We start from the raw sequence: 27,960 nt of genomic DNA on the forward strand, positions 1-27,960 counted from the left end.
TGCCTTAGCAAAGAACTATTACTTGATTCATCTGACAGGTGCTAAACAAGTCATATATTTACACTGTATATTGGTTCCCAATAATAATGCCTAGAAAGAACATTCTGATTTAAAATGCATATTCTGAAGATTTTTTTAAAAAAGAACAACGAATTACTCTTTAAATAGGCACTCTACATTGAATTGAAATACATTAAAATATTTAAAAAACACACAAAAAATTTGCATTTTCTCGTGGAAGAACTATGTCAAGAGGGATTGGTAAAACTGATGGTACATCCCACAAAAACCAATCTGGACATAGAGCAGCACTTCATAGAAGCACAAAGACAGCATCACAGGGACTGATTTTTGAGTTTAACTGAGACAGAGGTCAGCAAACTGTAAATCAATTGAATAGCAAGCTTCGGGAGTCAAATTCCTCCCATAGACCCTGAGTCATGTGCTCCTGAGAATATATCCATCACGTGGACAGACACTCACAGGTCACCTTTAGAAAGTTGCCCACTGTGACTATTTATAAAAAAATGATTTGCTAATATAACTGCAGTCTCTCCTTCCTCCAAATAAGTAAAATGAGATAGCATCATTAAGCCCACATGCTCACAAGTCTTTCCTTTATCTTCCAGTCACGTATTTAAGAGAACTCTAGAATCTAAGAAAAAAGAAATTAACACCCATTTTAAAGCAAGTTGCACCAAAAAAACCCCAAAAAACAAAAAACAAAATTTGAAAAGAACCTTAACTTACTGTGAAAATGAAATTACGTTCCAGAAGGTGTTTGCTGTTCGGTTGTTATTGAATCAATATGAATTATCTATATTTCAAGAAGTAACATAGTTTGAGTCTTCCTATATTTTAAGTCTCAGGAAGCTACACTGGGATCAGATATAATAAGTAAGGATCCCAGTAAGATGGGGGGTGAGAAAAAAAAAGGGGGTAGGAAGGAATGTTAGACTACAAGGGAAGTTTTCTCCTTAATCCTGTCACCGTCCTTGATATTTCCTTGCATTCTGGGCAACACTCACACATCCAAATTTGAGTATTGTCTGGACCTTGCCTTACCCATGATGTGTACTCTTTCATTTGGTGCTGGTTGCTATGGGAACCACCAGCATGTCCCCTCCAGAAGCAATCCTGACAGAGCTGGTAATTGTGACACTGTTGGCATCGGTAGCGAAATCCCATCATACTTTCATTGTGGCAGTAGGAACACTCAACCGGATGGAAGACTAAGGGGGCAGGAAATGAAGAAAAAACAAGAGAACCAAAGTATGAGCCAGAATAAGGAAAAATATAGCCTAACAGAAATTGCATTTTTCTGCTGTGTGCCATGATTTCAGATGATAGTAAATTTTGGCTAAGAGAAGCATTATGTTTATTCCTGGAATCTTACTATGCTTTTCAAGCATGTGTGTCGAGGTGGGAGAAATGAAACGGGATGGAGGATAGGTGTTCTTTTAACAACAAATCTCTGTAATGCCTTTTGCTCATTCTACTCCCATCTCTTACACTCTAAGAATATAAATGACCCAACTGACGTGCCTTTCCCCCAAACTGCTCTCTTGTCTCCAGGAGACCAGCACAGCTCACTGGAACATGCAGAAGCACAATGGATGAACACAGCTGACTATCCACTGGGTGGAGAGCAAATATTAGAGAAATGGAAAACCAGCAGAAGAAAAATGAAAGGATAATGGAAGGAGAGTAGCAAAACTGGATAAGAGAACTGGATTACTTTTTTTTTAAAAAAAATGGAGCAGCTAATAGGTTTATTTAATGAGTGACATTGCTTCCATTTAATAAATTGATTTTTCTTTTTCTTTCCTAAGAGGCAGATGGATAGGGTCCAAAAAGATGTGTAAATTATTCGAATACAGTTCAAATCCAGATAGTTCAAGAGACATTTAACTTTCTTTGGCAGGAAATTTAAATTTTAAAGCAGGCAAGGTAACACAGTTGAAATGTGAAGCTAACAAATCATCGAATCCAAGTAATTATCTACAATGCTGTGAGCTAAAGATAATAAGCAACAACTCTCGCCTTTGGTAAAGTTATTTTCTGGCTAACCCACAGGGAAAGTAATGTAAATAAAGAATAAATGAAGATGAAATGCAAATTGTAAAAGCAAAGGCATGACTAGTTCTGGATGTTTTGATTTCTGTATTAGTATCATATCCTCCTTCTCAGGTTCTTGGAAAAGGCTGAATGAGACGTGGATTTAGAGACAAAGACAACTGCTCTGGGACACAGCCTAAGAAACTAATTTCCTGCAACAGGAAATACTAAGCTAGAGGAATGAAATTACAACTTTATGATTGGAAGATGACTAGGTTCTGGAACTGTGAACAGTAATATGAATTCATTCTGCATGATCTGGCCCTTGAATGCTCTTTGCTTCTGCAGATGAGTAAGAAGAATCAAAAATGAAACCTACGTTTGGTAGTGATTACAGAGAACCTAGTAAATTCATTCTTTCAATCTTCTCCATGAGCAAAACAGGATAAATTTCTAACTTTTAACTAAGAAAGACAGTAAGAACAGATGCTAAAAGTTATGAGTGGGAATTTAAAATTAAGCTAACTTAACCCCCAATGTATATTATATCCAGAAGTTAAGGTTCTAGTAAAAAATATCAGATAAATTGTTTTCTAGTTAAGTCTGGAGAAATCTCAGAGTTAAATTAAATAATAAATAAGAATATCTAAAGATTAGATGAAGGCACTGAATTGTTCCATATTTAAATTTCTTTAAATCTTGTTCTGAATTGTACTTCATATTTAAATGTATATATGTCAATATTAATTACTTTACCCTAGAAATATTTTTATAACAAACAGCATGTTATAAAAGTTTACACTTTTCTCTTTTACATAACTACAATCATGGGAAACTTATCATTTGAAGCATATGACGAAAGATTAGTAACGTTCTATTATCCAATTTTTTTGCTTCTCCTCCACCTATTCCTGGTTCAGTGCCTAGGAAGAAATATTCAATGCCAAATATACCAATATTGGAAATTCATACCTAAAACAAATACTAGAAAATGTCACATTCCTACTGAGATTTTTCTGTTGCACCAAGTCTTTAAGCCACACCTCACTTGTAAGCGAGAGGTACACAATGAGATTAAATAAGCTTTCAGAACTGACAGTTCTAATTTTGCAGTGCACCTAAAAGGCCTTACTGATCATGAAGACTGGTTAGCTCTACCCTAAACAGAGCTCAGAACAACTAAATAGTCTTCCCTAAAACAGTAACCTTGGCTTAATAACTATAGACTTGATGGTTTAATTTCAATGATTTTAAAAATTGTCTTAGCTCTGCAGGTAACTACTCACCATTTTCTACATTTGCCAGTCGATGCAAAAGGGGTAGCCAGACGAGACACTGTGGGGGAGGATCTGACATGAGTGTGTCCAAGAAACCATTTAACGTGACTTTTTTCTGTATCAAAAAAACCCGCAAAAATTTAGAACAGACAACAATCTTAATGTATCTGAAATGTAAATATCATTTGAGATGGAAGAAATAGACATTCAATTAACATCGAATACACTAAGAAACAAAACTTGAAACTAGTTCATAATTGAAAACATTGATTGTGTTTGGACAAAACTGGACTATATCTCAACTGAGGGTGAGTTGATATGATCACAAAGAGGAAAAAAATTCTGAGAGCATCACTTTCATATATGAGGGGCAGTATGAAAATGATGAGGAAAGATGAAAACCAGACATTCTCCACAAAGTTTTACCCAATATGTGTCATGACATGCTCTATAATTCCTATATGTTTTCTAAATTTGTAGAATAACTACCCTTTCAAACTTCCTCAATCTTGGTAAGTATAAAATATTTCATGGTCAATGTGAATGGTTCTGCTACACAAGATTAGGAAGGAACCCTGTTAACAGGAAGTGATCCCTCCCTGTTAGGAGAGAACAATCTACATTAAAAAAGAAAAATTCTCTCCTTTCTTTATATATTTTTCTTCTCAAGTCAGTCTGCTTCTGTCTCATTACCCTGGTCCCTTCCAATGTAGAAAAGGAATATATTATAAGTTTCTATCAAAATGACAAAAATAAGAAGTTATATTAATATATGATATTGTCATAGTATAAATGACAAAAATTACGTTTATATGCAAAAAATCACTACTTTATTTGAAATTTTGAATTAGATATGAAATTGGATGGGATAGTTTTATTTGTTTAAAAAAGAAATCAGTCCTGAAGAGCTATAGTCAAGGGTTATACCTTACACTAGTCCTTGTAATTCACAAAGGTACCTTTTAATTACTAGTTTTTTATCAGTGGATATTTAGAATTTTAGTTTTTCCTTATAATACTAAATACCTTAAGCTTTTTAAGGGATTGATATCAATATTATTATTAAAAGATAAATTATGTAAAGTATAAGTCATGACAGTACCTTTTAAAAAGCTACCACAATTTATATATCAAAATAATGCTGTTTTTCAAAACAATCACTTGTGGGGCTTGTTCTTTTTCCATAAAACAATTAAAACCATTTTGGAATTTCATCATTCAAACTGCTGTTATAGACAGTTTATGAAGAACAAAAATAAATGGGTCTGATTATTTTTATTTGTGGTACCTCTTTTTATACTTCAAATGATTTTATCCATTTTGACCATTCATCATACTGGCTATAAATCATTCCTGGAAGTCAAACAATGTTATTATAATGTTAACATGTATAAATTTCTCATCATTAAATACATATCTATATCTATATCTATATCTATCTATCATCATCTATCTATCTAAAAGATTATATAATGTGGTCGTTTACAGGATATCTCAAAAGGAATTTTGAGTGATGGCAACTTCCTATATAATTATTTTTGAACATATAGGTCCTAATAAATTAAAGTCCTATTATTCTAGCTAGTTTTAATGTGAAATATTCTGAAGCATTAGTATATTTACTGAGATTCTATAATACACCACTCCCTAAGATCAAGAAATGTACAAACAAACAAATTCAGAGGCAGAGAGATCAGTTTGGGGCTTAAGGCAATAGGCCAGCTAATAGATAATGTTGAAGAAAGAGATCAGAGAAATTTTTAGAAGGTAAAATCAGCAGAACTTGGTGAATGGATCCATCTTGATGTCACCAACTCAAAAGGGAAATAGAAAGAGGACCACAGATCCATTCACCTTATCCTCCTTCTATACAACTTCATTGCCCAGAAATCCTCATCACACCAAATCCTGCTGAGGGCAGAGGTCGGGCACTCAAGCCAGTTTTGGTGTTGAGGCGTGGGAAGGGTCAGAAAGGCTTCCTGCATGAGAAGCTACAGGAGAAGAGTTATCACTTACTGTATCAAACCATCCCTTCCCTTACTGATTGTATGGATATGTTTATGATGCTACAGAGACCCACAACTGCAGGACCACCTGAGGCACTTTAGACCTCGATCACCAAGTAAACAGATTGATGACATTTACTAGCTGGACAGTAAATGCAGGTTTGCAGTGGTTGTTATGCACTGATTTCTTATTTAAGGATCCTTTTACAGGACATACCTGGTTAGTTTGGATTTAAAAAATATTGTAAACAAACCTGCAATTTATGGATTTGTAAACTACCACTGTGCTGAGCTGGAGAATGGTGCTATAGACATGGAGACGTCCGGCATGATTGGAGGAATAGAAACAGGGAGTGTCCCCCAAATTAAGCAGCTTCCTTGGGTTAATTTTTACCACCCCCAGTTAAAACATGCCACTCTGAGCCCCAAATGTATCATGTCATGGAACATTTAGGGAGCCATGTCTATCATATTTTGGGCCTCCCAGAATGCGATGTGGCATTTGCCACGCCCTTGTCTCCTTTGCTAAACCTTGGTGAAGGTTGGTGCTGTGTTCAGACTTGTGTTGCATGTGGGGCTGAGTGACAATTCAGTGATAATAATGATAGTGAGGCAATAGGGTTGTTGTAAGGATTAAATCTGACAATACAAGTAAGGAACTTAGCATGGTGTTTGGCTCATGGTCAATAAACATCGCTATTATTATCATCCAGGTGTGTCAAATTTAGTTATTGACTCACAGGTCATTTGTCAGAAGCTGGAAGATACACTATAGGTTATAATGGAAAGGAACTGGTCTAAGCAGTTACTTAGAGTGACACACAGAAGGACAGCAACCACTGTTTGAAAGACAATTCTTTAAACACGTTCTTTCCTACCTGTTGAGAGAAACAGGATCTAGCTGACTGTTCTGTGTAACCAAATGAAGGACCTTCAAAAACTGCTGTGGGGAGTTTGAGAACTTCCCGCAAGAATTGGTCATATCGTCCATAAACCATCACCCCACTGGAGTCAGAAATCATTGAGAAAATATCTGATGGAAGGAAAAGAAAAGATATTTATTCATCACATAAAAATCCCCCACTGTTTCAGTTCAACATATCTGTTGCAAATAACAAAAAACATGGCAGGATAAGTAATATTTATGAATGAATCATATAAAGGTTAATTTTTATGCTGAAATATTCCTGACATGGTGTTTTCTTTGGTGTCTCTTTGTAGATGATTCTGGTACATAAAATTACCATACTTACCATAAGACAGAGAACATTACATTGTTATTTTGAGATCAATTATCAACTCATACATACCTCAATAGGAGGAATTTTTGTGTATATGAGAAATATGCTAACCTTATTTGAAATACACAATGAAAATTTTACTACCACATTGGCATGTATGTTTATCTAGTTAGTTAGCTATTTACACATCTATAGTATCACTAAAACTTTTGGGTTTACTTTAAGGTAAAAGGGATCAAATATATGGTGATGGAAAGAGAACTGACTCTGGGTGGTGAACACACAATGTGATTTATAGATGATGTATTACAGAATTGTACACCTGAAACCTATGTAACTTTACTAACAATTGTCACCTCAATAAACTTTAATTAAAATAAAAGAAAAATGAAAGACACAATGGCGATAAGGATGTAACAAAACACTTGATTAACTCCCCGCAGAAGCAGAAAACTTTCTATAAATCATAGTGTTCTGGGAGGAAGGCGTTTGATTTACGGGTTGGGGGGGGGTGGGGGGTGTCATTTGACTCCTGCAGTCAAGGGAAAACCCGGCCATGTGGATGATCAATGAGGTAAAGTCAGGGTCTGAGATTATTCTCAGCAGGCCTACGACTTCATCGAACCTCTGTTCTTCAGTTTCTGCCACTATGTGCACTTAATGAATATTAATGGTATAATTTCCCAAGGTACTTTATAATTCCTCTGTGGAAGGTGCTATTGGAATGAAAGGGTTTGCTATCATATAGTTTGTCACCATGCTAGATTGTAACTAGCCCAGTCGAGCTGCTGGGATAAACTGTTGTACATTCAAGGTGCCACCTCTGTTCATTTTGGGCCTAATTTTTCAAGGTCAAAATGTAATGGAGACATTGTTTTTACATCATAGTCAAACGCTGAGCATATTATAGGTTTTTATTGAATTATGTTTTGAGGATGTGAATTGGCTTTAATTTTCTTTAAATACTCCAGTTATAAAGGAATTCTACTGTTTCAAATAGTTTATCAACCATGAGGCTATAGAAATTCTACCTGAGCAACAAAATTAATGTTCTCATGCACCATCGCAATGTTGTTTACTTAGTGAATTTTATCGCTTATGTTTCATTATAACTAGTCAAAAAAAAAAAGTTGCCAAAGGTGAAAAACTCATACTACAGCACAAAACTCTTTATAGAAACATAAGAATTCCAAAGAAAAGGGGGGAAAAGAAACCTAGAAAAAGTAATAGACTTTCTCAGTAGAGTTGCCATTTTGTTTGTTTTCAGGCAGGTAGATTAACTATAACTGGGCCATCCTAATACTCTCCTAGGCTTGGATTTTCTAGGCCAGAGAACATTTTGAAAAGTAGACTAAGCCTTTCAGATCTCCCACTGAGATAATTTAGACAACATCTCTAACTAGAGCAAACGCAGAACGAGTACCAACAGTGAACTTTCACCAACTTGAAGCTAATGTTAGGCTCATTTATGTTGATAAAGTTTTGTGAAGCAATAGCTAAGCTAGAGTTAGGTCACTGGGATTGAAGGGAAGTGACTGTTAATGTCACTCATGTTTTTAAAAGAAATGAGAGCATGCCAAGGAAGCTATCAAAATATGTGTTTGTACCTTAGTTCTAGGCTCTCTGTTTTACATATATTATATTATAGATATACACATACATATGTTATATGCTTATAATATGTAATATATATGTGTATGTATATCAAATAGAGGGCTATTTCAAGGGTTAAATTAGTTAATGGTGAAAAGCACACAGATGTAAAGCACTCAGAATAGTGCTTGGCACCCAGTACCCAGTAAATGTTAGCTATTTTTATCATTAAATTAAAATCAAATTTTTCTGTTATTTGCTTCACATATTTACGCTTTGCCTCCCCACTGGGATTGTTCTGCAATGTTCTAAAATATACTCTAAACCACTGTTGTATTTCCTACAGCACCATATGATGATATACTGTAGAAGATTTTACAGTCATTGATTGATTCAACTAAAACTAACTTAGCACATACTAAAGGTGTGAAATTGCGCTAAGCAATAAATATACAGAAAAATCAGCAGGTCCCAGTCTTGCCCTCTGGGAGGTCTTAGTCTATTGAGGACAACACAGACATGCTTCCTTCATACATCATATGACACCAGCCATTGTAATATGGTGGTGTGAATATGGGAACAGTTGGGTATACAGGACGCGCAGGAGCTCAGAGAGAGAGTTCCCAGAGGGAGGGGGGTCAGCGAAGATTTCCAGCCAAGTATAAAGGACAATTAGGGGCTAGTTAGGCTTTCAGATACTGGATCAGGATGAGCAGAAGTGTGCTCGAGCATGATGCACTCTAGGAGCTTCAAATAGTTCATTGTGCTAGGGGCCTGGTGGGAGGTGAGCTAGAGATACAAAGAGCTTCAAAAGCTCTACTAAGGAGTTTAGATTGTGTCCAGAAGGTGTTGGGGAAGATACTGAAGAAATTAAGGCAGGCCAGATAGTTGGATATATCACCCCCAGGATACGCGTGGAGGCAAAACGACCAGTTTGGTAATAGGAACTCAGTGTGTGCCATCACGCCAGTCTTTTAAACATACAAAACAGGCCCTTCCCAGAAACTTTAGAACAGCACCTGGCATTCCAGGCTTACAGCACTGGATTCAGAATTCCTTAAGATCCTTAGGACTACCCAGGAGTCCTGCGGCAGAAGTTTAAATAAGTGTTCCCTCTCATTACAGCAGCAGGTTATAATGGGACCAAGAACAATTTGCTGGACAGAGGATATTAGGTCAGCTTATGTGTAAGTTGCGGAGTCCTACAGAGACTTCAGTGCATGCCCTCCTATTCTAGGCTGCCTGGAGGTACATGATGAACACGCTGCATATTGGCTCCTCATGGCTGTGAGTATTGGAAAGTGTGGTGCAACCTGGGCTGTTGTCCCTTTTCATGCATTGTAGAGCAGTTTGGAAAACTCAGCTTTAAATTTTCTGTGGTTTTCTACATTTTGGCTTTTTAAATTTCTAATATATTTCCAGCCAATCACTCTTGCCCTGCACTCTCCAACATTAAGGGCCTAGTTGGAACAAACAAAATACCCTTCATCCCTATGCATAAAACTAGAAAAATTGCCAAACAAGCACAGCTGGCATGTTGGCTTCAAGTGAATTAGAATTAAAAGAAGGGGAAACAAAACCCTCAAATCCTGAGAAGTTCCCTATCCTTTCATTTTACTTTTTCTTATTACAAAAGCAATGCAGAAAAACATTACTTTGCCAATTCTGTTATTAAATGCAAGCCAGCAAAAGAAGGCTAGAGAAAACATGCACAATCCCACTCACCAAGTGTCAACCACTGCTGTCTGTAGGCAGATGTGCTCATATTTGCTCATTCAGTCAATAATTATCACTGGTGACTAAGGTTATTCATTTTTGATAATTAACATTTTGGAGAGTTTCTTCCAGCCAAACTGCTTTCAGCTAAATTGTTTTTGGTCAAATTGCTTTCAACCAATTTACCTGGAAACCACTGAAATCATCTTCCTGGGATTAATTCTACCAAGAGTGAGGCTCAGTCAGAGAACTGGGGACACATTAAGCGGTGATTCGGATCCATAGCTCTGGGAGAGGGCAGTGAGACATATCGTGATCACACTGTTTCTACAGAATTTGTGACACTGTGAAGCTTATTTCTGCAGACTGGAGAACATAGTTTACTTCTAATGGGACTCAGGCATTTGTCACTCCTTTCACTGTACTGAAGAGGATTTGACAACTAAATAGCATACTTTGCTCACCACTTGTGGGGTTTTTGGTGGGTAATGGGATGGGGTGAGGAAAAAGCACTGTAGTAGTTACACTGTTTGCTCTGAATTCCTGGATTTGCAAGAAAAATGTAAGAGTTTTGACAATTGGTAAAGATCAGCTCCGAAACTTAGTTATATCTTGAGCTTTGTAACTGCAGACATTGTTCATTGCTTACCTATGAACAATCTCTTCATCTGTATTGGCTCCAAATTTCTTCCTAGGCTAAGGGAGCTTTTCCAGGCTAGGTCCTTCCCATGCTAGGAGGTGAGAGTGGATTACTCCACGACTGTCAAGGTCACTCTTTTCCTGTTATCAGTAACTGGCGTAGTAACTGGTCTGTAATGCCTCCCTAGGCAATGAGACTCAAGAGCTGGGGCTGGGGGGGGAGGGGGGATATGGGGGGAGAGGGAGGGGAGGAGTCCTCTGGAGTGAGATATGACTCCTGAAACTGTCATACCCACTTTCCCCACAGGAGAAGGATAAAATCTGACACTGAGGAAAGCTGAGTAGAAAGATGGAAAGCACCTGGGTCCTTGATGGCACAGAATTAACCTGGTTCGTGAAAGTCTTTGAGGAGTTTTGAGGTGCAGAAAACTGGTTCTCCTCAAACTTATTTTAAGATGGGACCCTTTCATTCAGGTATTCGTTACTATAACCTTGAATAAATATTTGGAAACTTTTTTTTTTAAATTTTGTTTTTAAAACATTTATCTAATGTCCTCGGCATAAGTGGCCAATTGTGACATAAGGTCAGCAGTCAAGGTCCCCATGCGTCTCTTTCCCTGCAAAGGTTCAATTTGCTAAACTTTCTTTTCCCAGCTTAACCCTGAAGGAAATGGCTCCCAGATGACGCTGAAGCTATTTTTTAAACAACAATGTTGGTTCTGCCACATTCTAACTTAGCTATTATCCTCAATCAAGCACTGACGTAGCTGGTTTTTAATTTTCTAAATCTTTCAAGCTAACTAAAAATGAAACTAAACTGACCTTCAAAAAATCTGCTTGGGCTTCTCTGAATTCTGACTGCATTTGGCCATTCCATGAAAGGAGGTTCCTAGAAGCGAGGGACCATGTGCAATTACATGGGGCTTCCACTTATCTACTGGGACAGTGACATAACTCTGCCTTGGAGCAAGTCTGAGGAAATTCCAAAGGAAGTAAGGATCTTTTCTGTATTTTCCTTCATTCTTCTCCTCTTTTTGCATCAAGAAGCAAGAGATCACACGCAGAAGAGGCTGTGAATCACAGATGATTGTAGCTAGGAGGGGCCCCAGGGGTTTCTAACAAAATCCCCAAGTTTAGGATGGACAAGAAAGCTGAGGAGTAAAGAAGTAAAGTAACTTCCACAGGATCACTCAGCACATTAGTCATGTAGCTGGGCTTACAACCTGGGACTCCCAGTTTTCACCAGTGCTCTTTGCTTTCTCACACAGTATTAGAACCCAAACTCATAATATTTGGGGTAATAGAAAGGGTTAAAAGGAAATTTTTCTTTTAAACAGCAGCATATACATCATTTTAAACCAGTTAGAAATGCAAATTCTTGCCCCCTACTGCCGTCCTAAGCCTAGTGAATCTAAAATTCTGGGAGTGGAACCCAGAAATCTATGTTTTAAAAAGCCCTCCAGGTGATTTTATACATACTAAAATCTGAGAACCATTGGTATAGGGAAAAAACTCCAGGGTTCAAATCCTGGCACCATCTTAGCTATGTGATTTATTTTAACTTTCTGAGTCTCAGCTTTATCTAAATCAAACTAACCAACCAACTAAAAAACTCCCACAGTTTTATTGGTTAAAAACTACCACATTTAGTGGGAAAAGGTACATAAAAGTCCCATAATCACTCAATGGACTCTGGCTATCATGTTTTTATTGGCATCCAGTTAATTCTCACTCTATAGTGTCTCCATGCAATTACCATGCTTTCTCCCCAGCAATGTTTACTTTGCAATGGTTGGAGTTCCTAGTGATCTGAACAGCACTGGCTGAGAAGAATGAAGAAATGAAGAAATGTGTTAGGAGGTTGGGCTTTAAATTACTTAAAAAAGGAAGGTGGTCCAACAAGGCCTTCATGTCCTTATGATAATGAACTTATGACTGTAGGGCTACGCAGGACAATGAACTTGAAAGAATGTGTATCTTACTTTAATATCATAGAATGTCTACCTTACTTTAATATCACAGTCTACTTTTGGTGATACTGAACAATTATTATTATGAATAATAATAACCTGTAAGTAGAAGGATAACATTCATTTCATTAACACTTACTTACTATGAAAATATTTTTATGACAAAATCCAAAGAGCAATGAAGATCATATTTCAAATAACTCTCATAGAATGAAGAAAGTCACAAATGGGCAGTGGGATGTGGCAGGAAAGGAGGGGACAATATGGTATGTATAAAGGATAAGAAAAGAGAAACAAAGAGTAACTTACATCTTAATTTGTCCATGATCTTCCCTCCACATAATGTGGCTAAAGCCATTTTGACAGCAAATACTGAAATTTTGCCATGGCCTTCCCTGTTTAATGATGATAGAAAAAAAAAAAAAAAAGATGTCATTTGGAGAACTTCCAATAACAAGGTTTGACATTTTCTGTTTTGTAGAATTCATAGGACACTGTAGCTGCATGCATTATGTGAACATATCCTTTTTAGAAAAAGTTATGAATATAATTCAATACATATTTCAAAAAATTTGTCTAATCAATGTTTTCTTTTTTCAAGAGCTAGCAGAATCTTCAAGTTATTCTTTGTACATATCAAATTTTTCAAAGCATGGATTGGGTGCTAGAGGGATATGTGTCATTTAACTATGGATTAAAATTACAGAGCATGTTTTTTACTTTGGCTTTCATAAATTACTTTCAGGCATGATTCACTGTTTCTATCATTTATTTAAACAAGGCTTCAGAAAAAAATATTTTTTTTTTTGTCAGAGAATTCTTGAATTTTGTTAGGGTAGCTATAGGGACTTTTTCATCACACATTTTTTCAACCATCATTTCTTTCCCACAAGGCAACTGCATTCATATGATACATTTACTTTTCAAAGGGAATTGGTATTTTAAAGGGGCAAAAGTAAGAGCTCTGTTTGAACAGTTCCTCTTCCACCTAAATGACACCAGAGCTGCCAAATCTTCACTGATTTATGAGGTATAACTAACTTGCCCTCCACAAAATATGCTGAAAGGACATACTCTAAGAAGTATAATATTTCAGCTAAATGATTCTCCAGCTGGGATAAACTGCTTATTCTTATATCCTTGGAATTAGGAAGTATATCATATTAGTAATTCATCGCTTTGATAGTTGCTACTTTTAAGAATGATCAAAAGAGTTATTTAAAATAACAATGTGGCTGAAAGTTAAGCAAAGTCTATATTTACAAGGGTTTAGTATATAGAATAAATCATTTATAACAATAAGATTCACATAGCGGACATATTAGAAGAATAAAATATAATAAATAGTTGTGTTTTTGTTTCTTACTAGACATCAGAGAGAGGTCATTTGTTATTCACCTCTGTCATTGTTAGCACTGTACCTGAGAAACACCTAGCCAGAATGCACAAGTAACTGTATCCTATGCTAGTGGCTCTCCCATTTATATTTCTAAGCCCGACCACAAGCCTTATTTATTGGAAATCTTCAATTGGATACCCCTTCAACTGGATACATCAAACCAAGTGTTTTCAAAACAGAACTCATCATCTTTACAAAGCTCTCCCATAATACTTGAGCTAGTCTTATTACTAACCTGCTCTTCCTCCTACTGTCTTCCCTCTTCTGGCTGTTAGAATCACCATTTATCTAGTTACCCCGAAATGAATCCTGGGGTGGGGGTTACCCTTGACTTCTTGTTCTTCTTCAATTCACTATTCACTACCACCCCGAACAAATGTTTGAGGGACTCAAATATACCTCATAATTGTATATTGAACTCATTCCCTCCTTCCCAGTCTCACTGCCATTTCTTCCATCAGCTCTTGCTTTAACCTCTTAAGTGATCTCTCTGTTTGTATGCTCAAATCACTAATTCGACCATATTATTTCGTTATTTAAAATCCTTATCGTCTCTGTTTGCCTACAGGATATAGTTCTAGCTTTATCTGTCTTGTCCAGTCCCATCTGCTTCCATTTCTGTTGCACTCCACACCACAGTCCTATTGTTTAATGCCCCTGCCCTTCCCAGCATGGTCTGCCCAAGAATTTCCCATCCATTCATCAACACCCAGCTCAATGGCATCATTCACTGCTCTGAACAGTTTATTTCCCCCCCTGGATGTGGAGCAATTGCTCTCCCCATCACCTTTACCTATTATGAAGCATTTATCACACTGACCTTGATTTGTTTATTTATATATATGCATATGACTCTACACCGAGAGATCCTTCTGTTACTGTAGGCAGAAAGAATAGGGTCACGGGGATCTTCCAGAAGAGAAAGGATAGCAACCAGACCGGCCAGAACTAGATTTCGGTGGCTGAGAACAGACCCAGGATACCATCTTGTCCCTCAAGGTGAACTTTAGCTAATTATAATGGATTACAATACTATTAGCATTGTGGCTAGGGAAAATCACACCCCCTGTGTCTCCATGACAGTTCCGACCTGAGCCAAATAAGGACAAAAATCCCTCCTCCTGGTCAGCAAGGACCCACTTACTATTTCTCCGAAAATAAGACCTAGCCAGACAATCAGCTGTAATGCGTCTTTTGGATAAAAAATTAATATAAGACCCAGTCTTATTTTACTATATAAGTGTATAATGTCTTATTTTACTATAACAGACCGGATTAATTTTTGCTCCAAAAAAATGCATTAGAGCTGATTGTCTGGCTAGGTCTTATTTTCAGGGAAACAGGGTAAGAAGGTCTATGATGCCACCCCTAAGTCTTGGATATTTTGTGCCTTCATTTTTAGTGAAATAAATTCCCAAGTCTGTTGTTCTTTGGGGTAGCTACTCTCGCCATCTTAAGAGTGTACTGTCTTTCTTTAATAACTGCTGCTTACTTGGCTTATTTGGTGCGTCCTTGAGTTCTTTCCTGTGGGGTACACCAAGAACCCATTCTTCTGGCAATGCTTCGTGGCAGAGACCCATCTTCAGAGTTACTTGAATTCCAGTGCCTTTCACTTTGTCTCACACAGAGTTATAGTGAACAATAAATTTCTTACATTAATTAACGACTCTTAATCATTATAATAGGTGCCCCTAAAATTCTGAATGACTACTCATTAAGTTACTTACTAATTTTAGAGCAGGTAGCTATAAAACCACCTCAGTGAAAATTATTCTACGTCTCCTGCATTCTCATTGCATGAATAACTGAAAATATCAAAACTTGTATTTTAGGAAACAATCAGCTTTTTTCCCTAAGCTGAAATGTGGTTCAAATGATGAGAACAAGAAAGACTACAAGATGTGGAAACATAGGAGTAATATAGCAATAATATGTCTTCAAAATGCAAAGAAATTGAGGAGCATTATATATGAAACTTCAAGAGCAATACAAGTTTCTTTCAATGAATCAGAGAGAACAATTTAACTCAAGAAAAAGAATAGAGCATGGATGATGTTGGAAAAGAGCCTTCTCCAAAGGATGAAAAGATGATAGCTCATGGGTGAATTCTTAAACCTTAGCTTTTCATGAAGAAGATCATAGTGAGATTGCCAGTTCTGTATTGTTCCTGGAAATGTAAGATTAATGTGATTAAACACAACTGTGGTTGTATCAGAGCTGTTCTGCTGAATTAACATAATAAATCTAGATAAATCACCAAGTGGAGAGCTGCTCAATGAGAGTTTTGCAGGAATTCAAGGGTGAAATTAGGCCACTGGAATATATTGTTATGCAAGCCACTGTGCAAGATTGCAAATGTGACCCCTGTAAGGAAGAAGGATTCTGGGGTATGTGGGAATGTAGATCCTGGTAAGCACATCAACACTGGGTGAATTCAGACTTTGCTCAGCCCTGGATTTTATAAACCTTTAAGGAGTTTAAGGAGTGAGTGGAGATGACTGACACCACAATGGAAAATGGTGACACCAAAGATTTAAATACATATGTATGTTTTTAAAGAACATTTTTAGTAGATATATTAATAACAGGATGAAGAAAAGGGAGTGGGGGAGAGAAAGATTTTTCTAAAGGCCTTTGACAAGGTTCCGTAACAAAGACTATTACTTAAACAAAGTCACCTTTGCACATTTCATTAACAAAAGAAGCAAGCAGTTGGGAGAATTTGGTACATGCCAAACAGAGCTACTTTCATTAGGAATTGCCCTTAGTTGGGGTAGTTTGATTCGTGAATAGTCCGTGAAATCCTTTAAGTGTCTAGGAAGTAAAAAGACAAGCTCATGAGGATGGATAACAAGAAGCGCCCAGGAGTCTTGTGCAAACAGGTAGGAAAGTGGCATCTTGTTCCAAAGTGAGTGTCTGTACATACAATACCTCTAGGAGTAAAGCAGTACAGCTACACATATGGAATGTTGGCTGTTGGCCACAATTCAGGAAGCAGACCTGCCATAGTGTATGGCGGATGAAAAACATAGACTGTCCCTAATGCTGCAGGCCAAACAGCCTTGGTTAAATGGTCAACACCAGGAAGAGCATTAGAAAAAGTCTGTGCTCTTTTCTGGCTTATAGGAAAAGCTATGGTGTCTGGCACCCATATCAGGGGGATCACTTCACAGACTGTGTAGATGCCTGACCCCGGCACTATACACCTGAAGCTGAAGTAGAATAATATTGAATGTCAACTACAACTAAATATATATGCATATATAGTCACGGGATGTGGAATACAACATAGGGAAGATAGTCAATAGTATTCTAACAGCTATATAAGATGATAGAAGGTAGTAACTTGGAGGGTAGGTTATCACTTTAAGAAGGGTTTAAATGTCTAACTATTACGTTACTTTGTACACCTGAAACTAAAAATTAAAAAAAAAGAAAAGTTCTGGCAGCACACCTTCAATTTCCTGTGCAGTTTTGATGGCCATCTCAAGAAAAACATAACAAAGCCAGATGTGTTCAAGAGCACTGTGTACAGCATACATAGAGTGTATCCATTTAGAATCACTGACTTTAGGGTTAGCCTTAGAATCAGTAATCAGTGACATGACAACATGAGCTTTTCTTTGTGAATAAAAGCTCCTAATGCCACTGATTTTTTAGTACTGTAAAAGATACAGCAAAAGCTTTCAAAAGATATATACTATTTGCCTATCATTTTTATTAAAGAATAATTTTATTTTTAATGCAAAAATTTTACTTGTTTTAGTGCTTTCCCTTTCAATGTAGAGCAAGAATACAATGTATAGCACATATTTTACTCTTTTCCCCCCACTATTTGTATTTTGGTATAATGTAATATATCTCATTTGTAAGCCAATTACCCTGAAGGTCTTGCCAATGCCAAGTTTACTTTCCTGTTCTAGCGTGATGTCAAAAAATAGCCAATTAGATTGTTATATTGGTGATTAAGTAATACCTAAAAGAGAACAAGCAAAGTATCAAAGGTACAAACTGAAATTGCTTCATAAATCAGTGTTTCTTTAAACCTTTTATTTACATTTTATATTTTGTTTTCTTTGAAAATTTCCAAATTTCAGAAATTTTTCTTATGGGCAGCTGATTGAAAATGACAATAGGAAAGCCCTTACCCTTTGGTTAAAATATATAGAGATTTTAAAAATGTCTGTCTTAAAAAACATGGATTACTTCAATATTCAATATTATGACTCATCATAATAAAAAGTGAATAACTGCATTATGCTAGGCTGAGATTTCCATGACTTTACAAAAAGACGAACTGATTTATTTTAACTAAGAAGATATTACTTCTTAGTAATATCTAAGGGACAGTAATATTCAGGGACAGTTATCTTGGAGGGAAAATCTGCTTTTGACAAGAAAGAAAAACAACAAATAGATATGGATAGGTCTGGAATGCCAGGCTGTACTCAGAACAGATTGTAAAATTTCCCAAATTGACAAGAGAATTTCCTGTTTGAAGTTAAAGAATCCCATGATAAATCTCAAGTCCTCAAAAGTGAGATCTGAATTCTGACTGATTCTTTTTTGAACAGGCTAGAGAAATTATTTCTTCATTTAAGAATACTAAATACCAGAAGCTCTTCTTTTACCATTATAGTTTACAAAAACATTTGGTAAGCATTTTTGATAAGCAAAGGCACAGCACTCAAACTTCTCTTTCTCACACATTTTAGTGGCTAATTAACTGAGAAAATTGCTTCCTCCTCTGGCTACTTTATCTGAGAATTATTTTTTTCATATGAATCACTCATTCAGTAACTCAACAGGCAATGCTTAAGAGGTTGAGGATATTTACTCATAGTCCATTGGCAAGAAAAGCAAAAAGCAGTTAATTTTAATACAACACATTTTTACAAAGGGCAGAACGTCATCTTACTCATCTCTCAGTCCCAGCCTATCATAGCACCTGGCACATAGCAAACTTTTAATATATAAGCGTATATCTTGGTTATAGTAATGCACAAGAGAAAAGAAACTTTCTGATTTACCACTTAAGTTTTATATTGAAAAAGATTAAGTGTTTGAGTAAAATTGCAAAGATTGACTTTAATGGCCCTTAATATTAGATTGTACAGTCATATGATACCTTGAATTTAGAAGTGATCACATACATAATTACTCTTGCTTTTGGGATAGTGAGGTTCACATGTGAATAGATAGAACCCCTCATTTGGTCCTGGCATCCCTTTGGTTTGTCCATAATATTAATAAAACATCTGAAAAAGATTTTGTCATAGCACCAGGCCAGGTGAGTTTGCCAGGAGTTTCTCTAGAATGGAAGGGGCCGATACTGTTGCCATGTCGCCCCTACCCCCATGACATCCCATCTGCCACTCATCCAAAGTTTAAGGCTGACAGAAAGATGAGTGACATGAAGCATCTTCAATTTATCTACAATTGTGAACATTTTTCAGAAGAGATTCCATTTTAGCAACAGGTAGGAAACTTGGGACAAAACATTTTCTACCACAACAAAATTTTAGTGACTAGAGAAGAATGGAATATTGAATTTAAGATGTGCAAAGATAAAAATCATGAAGCCAAGTAAGCACTATTTTAATATCTAGTTCTAGCCATATAGATCATACAAAGACAAGAGAAGGACACTTGGTTTCATATGACTCTTCTCTTTTTCCTTTGCTCTCACACATCCACAGAGCCTCCAAAATGAACAATACATTTTGTTGTCACACAAGAAACGGCCATGTACTTTGTAGTGCATCCTACATTAAACATCAGAATCATTTTTAAAACTCAAAAGGCAGAAGGAGTTTGGCAGAGTTCCAGGATTATTTCATATCCATCCATCTAAAATAGTGCTGTGGCATCATTCATAGTGTCGGGGGTGGGGGAGTCAGAAGTGGGAATGGATGTTCTAATGGCTCAGTGAGGTGTGATATGTCAACAGAGAGGAAAATACCAGGATTTTGTATTCTCTATGAAAGACTACTATACAATGGATTGGAGTTCTGGATGGCTGTCGTAAAACTGACTCTAAATCTACAATGCAAAACTGGTGAAGTCCAAATATTTCTTTCACATACACTCTGTCACATATGTCTAAACACCACATATCGAAAAGGTTAGGAATGTGAGTGTAATAATAATATCCTCTAATAAGCAGGGTAAGTCTGGGCAAAAAAGTACATTAATTCTCATTTTAAAAAATGAAACAGAAAGCATGAATAGAGCCGAACTTAAATTTATTCCTGAGACAAAATGACTTTTTCCTCTACTCAGCTCATCTAGTATGAAGCGGTATGACAGGCAAATTATTTAACCTCTGTGTTTCAGTTTCATCGCTTTCTCAATTTGGATTATTATAGTAATAGTGCCAAAGCAGTAAGATTGCTGGTATACAGTAAATGATGAACATATCTTAGCTGTTATTATAATTATTATATTATTATCATTAGATAATTGGCATTAAGAATATAACTTGATTCCCCAAAATGGGAAAAAAAAAATCACACTGTTCCTTTTAATACCGTGTTTCCCCAAAAATAAGACCTAGCCAGACAATCAGCTCTAATGAGTCTTTTGGAGCAAAAATTAATATTAAGACCCAGTCTTATATTATATTATATTATATTAGACCCATTCTTATATTATATTATATTATATTAATTATATTATATTATATTATATTATATTATATTAAAGACCCATTCTTATATTATATTATATTATATTATATTATATTATACCGGTATTATATTATATTATATTATATTATACCTGGTATTATATTACATTAAATTATATATTATATTACATTATATTATATATTATATTATATAAGACCCGGTCTTATATTATAGTAAAATAAGACTGGCTCTTATATTAATTTTTGCTCCAAAAGACACATTAGAGCTGATTGTCCGTCTAGGTCTTATTTTCGGGGAAACACGGTAGTTATCATTGTCCTACTATGAGTTTAAGTGGATGAATACAACTGAAAATAATATTTGCTAAAAACATGGCCACTGGCACATAATCTGCTTTATGAGGAACTGTCCCTAAGAAGAAAGATTCTCCTGAATTGCAATGAGATTAAGTCAACAGACTAAAGCTGGTGTTAGTGTTTCTTAGGGAATGGGAAGAGAGTAAGGGAAGAATATTGAAGTCTTTTGTGAAAATAGGATCACGTAAAATAGCAGTCATGAACATCTGGTTTTCTTCTCTGTGGAGAAGAAAATAGAGGGTATGACTCTAGGTGACAGAGCAAACTGGGACTCAGTAGTCTTGGTGATATAGTGGAGATTAAGGAGGACTTCAAAGAATGAAAATTAGTGTGACAAGAGCTAGGAAAAGTCAACCTTTGATTTTCATACATTCACTCACTCAGCGATTCATTATGAGCTGGGTATTGTCTCAAGTGCTGTGCATACAAAGAAGACATGGTCCCACTCTAAGGTAGCTTGTGGGAGGCAGTCAGATAAGCAGTAAGACATGCACGATAAGAGGATAGCAGAATCTTGTAAAAGGAACAGTGGGACCTGGGGAAAGGTGATCAACTCAGCCATGAGAGGTGAGGGGCTCCACTATGGTATCAGATTTTGCGATCTTACCTCTCAAAAAGTCCACACATTATAGATTTTTAAGAATTATTTTCAAGGTAACAATTATACCTCAATAAAGCTGTTTTAAAAATAATAATTTTCATCTTGTAACTTTCTGCCATGTTGTTTTTCTTTTGTTACTTTCAAATTCCTAACAAGTAATAGTAGTTTTAAAAGTCTTTAGAACACTTCAAAATGATCCCCCCCCCACCCCCCCACTGGACTATGGATAAGAGGTGAGAGGAAAATCTGGTGCCAATTTGTTAGTGGATTCTGAAGGACAGAATCTCAGGCTCCTGGCAGCAAATAAGGGAAGGAGGCAGACCCATTCCTGAAATGCGCAGAAGGAATAGGACAAGAGGAGACTGACTAAAGATTTTGGTTATTTCCTAATATGCTCCCCCATTCCCCTACTTGGACAACCTTTCTCGTCCTTCCCAGTACACTTCTCCATTTCTTTAGAGACCCTAGAGAAGTTAGCTTTTGCGTGTGAAAAGGATCTCTTAGAAGTTTGTTGGTAATGTCATTGGGTGACCTCCTTCCAGGAATACAGCTATTTTTAGAAGGAAAGTCAGAAAGAACAAAACTTTTCTAGACTTGAAAGATTGCCTATTCAATGGACATAGGCCACTGGAGTCAAATACTAGGTCCTAACATTCTGTCAATCATCCTAGCTATGTACTGTATCTCCACATAGGCTGACTTAGCCAAAGAACAGGGAAATGTTGGCACCATGAAGCTAATTACGGTCTGCAGTAAGCATGCCTGTACAAGAACTGAGATCCAGGTTGCCTTTTTGGAGAGAAAAGGGGGAAGTGCTATTCTTAGGGAACTACGGTTGTGGGAAGGCGAGTGTCATGCGGGAGACCCTGCTTGCTGGGCCATGTGTCATGCAGGGGGGCCTGCGGGGTCTCAGCTACCGTTCCCCACACAAGAACGCAGGATGTGGTGAGGCCAAAAAGGAACACCCATGGAGCCATAGGTAGGGGAGTCATATCACTATATTCTCGCTGGCAGCTGGGTTGGAGACACAGGAAGCAGGAGCCACATTGTCCGCAATCCACCGTCCTAACTGCAATCCGCGCTTGCCAGTCACCATCTTCCTGCTAGCCCCCATTTTCTGCTAGTGTAGCCACAACAGTTATATTAGTGGCCAATGGCTCACTGATTATAGCTGATGGCCAACTAGCTACAGCTGACGGCCATCCAATCACAGTTAATGGCCATTTACTACCTGAGGCAGCACCTTTCTATGTGAGGCCGAGAGCCTGGAAACTGCTTTCTGGGGCTCTGTCCCCACAGCGAGTCTGGTTCCCAGGGACACACTCAAGTGAAATAGGCTTTGATCTTCATTTCAAACCATTTTCTTGGCAGAGTCCAACCGACTGGGTCTGGTGAATTTTAAGGCACCACCAAATAATGACCACGTTTCTTTGAATGCAAGTTCTTATTCTTCATGAATTTAAATTGCTATACTCTTAACATTTCTTTTCTTTCTTTCTTTTTTTTTTCACCTTGTCTCTTTAGAGTCCAGGTTCTTAAGGTACCTCTATCTTTTATTTTACATCTTTTTAAAAATATATTCATTTAAAATGCAGCAGATAAAGGAAAATCTCTTAAATGTTTCAGTAATTCTATAGTAGCAACAGCATGTCCTTGACCTACTAGTATCAGGTTCATTCATGTCTACCAAAGTACAGAGGGCTCCCTTAAAGACTTGTGTTCTGTTATTGTGTCATGGGATAAGTGGTAGGAAGTGACCTCAGTTTATCCTCATTTGGATAAACAGGACTTTACTATTGTAAGAAGTAGAATTGAACATTCATTGCATTCTTGTTTCTCTTCTCATATTCACTTAAAAATTATATTTTCAGGTATCAGTACTTCCTGATGGCTTACAACTCCCATTGTCTAAAACTTAAAAAGCCATCAGATGGAAAATTTGGGTATCTGAAGGAATTACCTATACTGATTTGCTATGTCAAATGACAGAAGGCAGAAGTATCTGCAGACTGAGTATATGGATGTGTCTATACATCTCCACAATGGGATTTCTCTATGGATGTGTTTACAAATCTACTACAATGAAATTACTGAAGGTCTGACAATTAAGTTCTTGAACTTTGTTGCAATGATGTTGCTAACTTTTTTGATATCAGAAAGATTATTCATCATGAATATGTACCAACTGGACAAACAGTTAACCAAGTTTACTATTTGAAAGTGCTGAAAAGGCTATGTGAAAAAGTTACACGATCTGAACTTTTCGTCAACAATTCATGGCTCTTGCATCTCGACAATGTACCAGCTCCCACGGCACTGTCTGTGAGGGAGATTTTAGCCAGTAAACAAATAACTGTATTGGAACACCCTCCCTACTCACCTGATCTGTCCCCCCCCCCCACCCCATGACTTCTTTCTTTACCTAAAGATAAAGGAAATACTGAAAGGAAGACATCTTGATGACATTCAGGACATCAAGGGTAATATGATGACAGTTCTGATGGCCATTCCAGAAAAAGAGTTCCAAAATTGCTTTGAAGGGTAGACTAGGTGCTGGCATTGGTGCATAGCTTCCCAGGGGGAGTACTTCGAAGGTGACCATAGTGATATTCAGCAATGAGCTATGTAGCACTTTTGCTAGGATGAGCTCGAGTACTTAATTGTCAAATCTCATACATTAGTGGCCTTCCTATCTGTATGAAGAGTAGGAACCAAGCAAACATTTCTTCTGAGCACCTGTGTGAACTGCTCCTTACCTTGGTAGATTCCTTAAGCTTAGCATTCATCAGTCTTTAAATAATTCAGCTGTATCATTATCATTACTCAGAGAACATTTACAGCTCTATTTTTTTGAAATGATCTTTCCAATATTTCTAAACAAAAGTGAAAAATCTAACCTTATTAGTTTAAGTCCCCTTATTTTATAGCTCCCCCCCCACTGTTAACCTGGTCCTCTTTCTGTATTTATAGAGGTCTACATTATTTTTTTAGCTTTGATTCCTTATGAATCCTCTAGCAATACTCCAAGATTTCGCAGGAAATCACATTTCTCTTTTTACATTTTCCATTGTTACACTTATAACAAATAAGTTCCCTGAAGACTTGAGTGGCAAGTCTGAAAGCTGCCCTGCTCTAGTTAAGGGGACAGGACAGAAATGCTGTTATAGAAATTCCATAGCCTGGTTCCATTCTGCTACCTGTCATGTGGAACCACAGCCTCTCTACCTACCCTGCTCAGTTACCATAGTGATTAGCCCAAAGCAGTACATCAGTTCTGAAGTCTGCACAGCGTAAGCATGGAATCTATCATGCGGGACTGCTTGTTTTAAAATTATTTCTTTCAACTCACGACTTTCTCAAAATATAAACATCATGGAGACAATAACGTATTCTGGTTAAACTGAGCACGAATAATTCTGTTACCACTCTAGGTTGCAAAGTGACAGCTGGTGACTTGTGAGTGAGTGGCATAATAACATTAGCCTGGCTGGCACATCTCCAGGCCGGGCTTAAATATTCCTAAGCATTGGCTAGACAATGAGACTGAGGAAAATCTTCTGAGAGTCTTAAAATGTGATTGCTGAAAGGTCAGCTTAGTAATTTTCCTTTTTAATATTCAAAACCAGTAGTGCAGTTAGAGGTGTTGATACGATATCTAGACCAGGGGCTATCCATAAAAGCCCCTTCGAAATTTTAGGCTAATAATGTAATTCAGGGGTTTTTACATTTCACAAGGCTGCCACATATGTTTTGGAAAAGAATCCTTAGCTGAATACCCAAGTCCCCACTCTGCCACTAACATGCTGAGAGGCACTGGACAAGTGACAACCTCTTTGTGCTTCAGTTCCTTCATCCATAAAATAAAAGATTTGGAAAAATAGTCTTTAAAATCTCAGGCAGTTCTGAAATTCTCTGATTCTTTGAAGGGAAATTATAAGATAATGAGGCTGAGTATTGATTGTGGTATGTGGATGGCATCATATTGTTTTATGTGGCAGATGGTTGACCAGTCCGTTTAATGCAAGTCACTGCTACTTTGACCAGGCTGGTCAAGAAACACTTTTCAATCTCTCATTGTTTGCTCTAGGGTCTTGTTATGACACCTCAGAAACAGTCTCTTAGGCAATTTGCAAAGAAGAGTTAAAAACATCCTCCCACTTCATGCTTCATTAAATCGCTTCACAGGCATGCCATCACCCAACACTTTCAAGAATCCATAGCTTCTTAAAAGTGTGGGATGAGTTAAATAAAGGTCAGTACATAAAATATAACTGTACTCAATTTCCTATGGCATTATTTTACTCTCTAGTCTTTTCCGCAGCATTTAAAATTTATGTTGAACACACAGAAACTTTATTCAGATAAATATCTAACCAAGAAAAAAGAGGCAGTAGGTTACTCCAGAAAATTGTTCGGAATAAAGATCAAGAAGGACAAGAGGATGGGTAGATGGCACCTGTAGAAAGTAAGGGATATTCAGAAGGCACTTACGGATCAAAGGCTGCTAGCAGGAAGTTAAGCAGGAGACTGATGGACTGCTCCACGTGGATTTGGTGAGTGGTTGGCATCCGTTTGTTGAGCTGGTAAAAAATTGTGGAGAGCACAGCCTCCAAGCGGGCCACGTTGAGTTCTATATTTGGGTCCAGGTTGTTCAGAGCATTTTCTCGCAATGCTTCTATGACGTTCCAAATGTCCACCAGGTGCACTACATACAATTAAAGCAGAGTGAACACGTAAGCCCAAAGTGCCTGGAAAGGTAAAGTCCTTATTTTACAGGTACCACCTGTCCTGTTTGGTCCAGGCCCCTCAGGCGTTGATATGTGTTTGATTCTTATAAGGGTTGACATGAGTATATGGCGTCAGAAAGTTGGTGTACAATGTATAATAGCAAGCAGGTGATTTACTGACCACCACAGTAGCTAGTTATTTCTAATCTTCATAATGACCTTTGAAATACAGCTATAATCCCCACATTACATATGAGGAAACAGGATCAAGGAAGTTAATTGATAAAACACTAAGATTCAAGTCCGGTCAATAACAAAAGGCATTTAAGCCTCACTCTGTCTGGCTTCATTAAAAAAAATTGACATAATTCTCCTATAACATTGTGTAATGTGTTGATTTGGTACATTTATATATTGCAATATGATTACCACCGTCGTGTTAGTGAACACCATGATGTCCCATAATTATCATTTCCTTTTTGTGGTGAGCACATTTAAGATCTTGGTGCTCAGCAACTTTGAAGTACATACTACTTACGTTGATAGTTAACAAGTCTGTCTGGCTGAAAACATTTTCCCATTGTACAGGTAACGCTTAAAAAAAGGAGAGAAAAACACCTAAATTCTTCAATTCTAGTATTTGAAAAGATAGCAAAACTGCATTGGAGAGTTTAAAATATTTTCATTTATATATTTTTAGTAGTGTAAGTTTTGAAATAAGAAAAAAGGGAGGTCCGGGGTAGGGAGGAAAAGTTATTGCTACAATGCAGCAGCAGAATTCAAGCACAGATCAATTAACTATGCTGGTCAAGAACAGTTTCTTGGCTACATTACTGACTAGCTCATTTAATTTAAGTCATTGTCACTTTCACTAGGATAGTCAAGAAATCCATTTCTATTTCTGTTTGCCCTGAGGTCCTTTGACATCCTAGAAACCATCCCCACAATCAAGATAATGAACACGTCCATCACCCTCAAAAGTTTCCTTGTGCTCCTTTGTAATCCATCCCACTCCCTGTCCCAGGCAACCACAGGTCTGCTTTCTGTCATGATTTTTTAGAATTCTATTAGCTGGAATTATTCAGGATATATATATTTTTTTGGGTCTGGATACTTTACTTAGTGTAACTATTTTAAGAGTCATCCATATTGTTGCATGTATCAATAGTTTGCTGCTTTTTGTTGTTGGATACTATTCTATTATATGGATGTATCACAATTTGGTTGTTAATTTGGTGGTGTGTTGATGGACATTTGGGTTGTTCTGTTTTTTTTGGTGATTATGAATAAAGTTGCTATGAATAATCAAGAACAAATCTTTGTATAGACATATAATTCCATTTCTCTTGATAAATACTTCGAAAGGAAGTGGCTATGTTGTATGGTAGGTGTACATTTAATTTTTGAGAAACTTCCAAAGTGTTTTCCAAAGTAGTTGTACTATTTTACATTCCCATCAACGGTGTATGACAGTTCCAGTTTCTCCACAACTTCACCAAGTTCAGGGTTCCCTGTTCATTACACTTTTGCGTTTGAAAATAGTATGTTATCTTTCTCAATGAACTATATATATATATGTTTTAGTTCCTGAGAAATGTGCCCGCCACATATGCTCTTCCACCACCAGCTCCCTAGTCTTAGTCTTCAACATCTTTCCTCAGTTCTGACACTATATTTAAAGAACAAAACTTAACACCTATTAAATTCCTGAACTTGGAGTCCAAGGA

At 37.0% G+C, this 27,960-nt stretch overlaps 1 protein-coding gene across 23 annotated transcripts in view; it reads right to left on the bottom strand.

Annotated features, from left to right (window-relative positions):
* The window catches only part of DTNA (dystrobrevin alpha), a 360,321-nt gene that overhangs the window by 68,794 nt on the left and 263,567 nt on the right, over positions 1-27,960 (bottom strand). For 22 of the 23 annotated variants that reach the window (XM_081078748.1, XM_081078749.1, XM_081078729.1 and 19 more), the window contains 5 exons: positions 25,998-26,211; positions 12,810-12,895; positions 6,220-6,374; positions 3,345-3,450; positions 1,066-1,232 (listed from right to left, as the gene is read on the bottom strand). In XM_081078748.1, coding sequence (XP_080934874.1) covers positions 1,066-1,232; positions 3,345-3,450; positions 6,220-6,374; positions 12,810-12,895; positions 25,998-26,211 — 728 coding nt within the window. Of the gene's footprint in view, positions 1-750; positions 1,035-1,065; positions 1,233-3,344; positions 3,451-6,219; positions 6,375-12,809; positions 12,896-25,997; positions 26,212-27,960 lie in introns of those variants that run through there. The other variant, XM_081078743.1, reaches the window with a different exon arrangement.

This window comes from Rhinolophus hipposideros (assembly GCF_964194185.1).
Source record: "Rhinolophus hipposideros genome assembly, chromosome: 17".
Classification (NCBI taxonomy): domain Eukaryota; kingdom Metazoa; phylum Chordata; class Mammalia; order Chiroptera; family Rhinolophidae; genus Rhinolophus; species Rhinolophus hipposideros.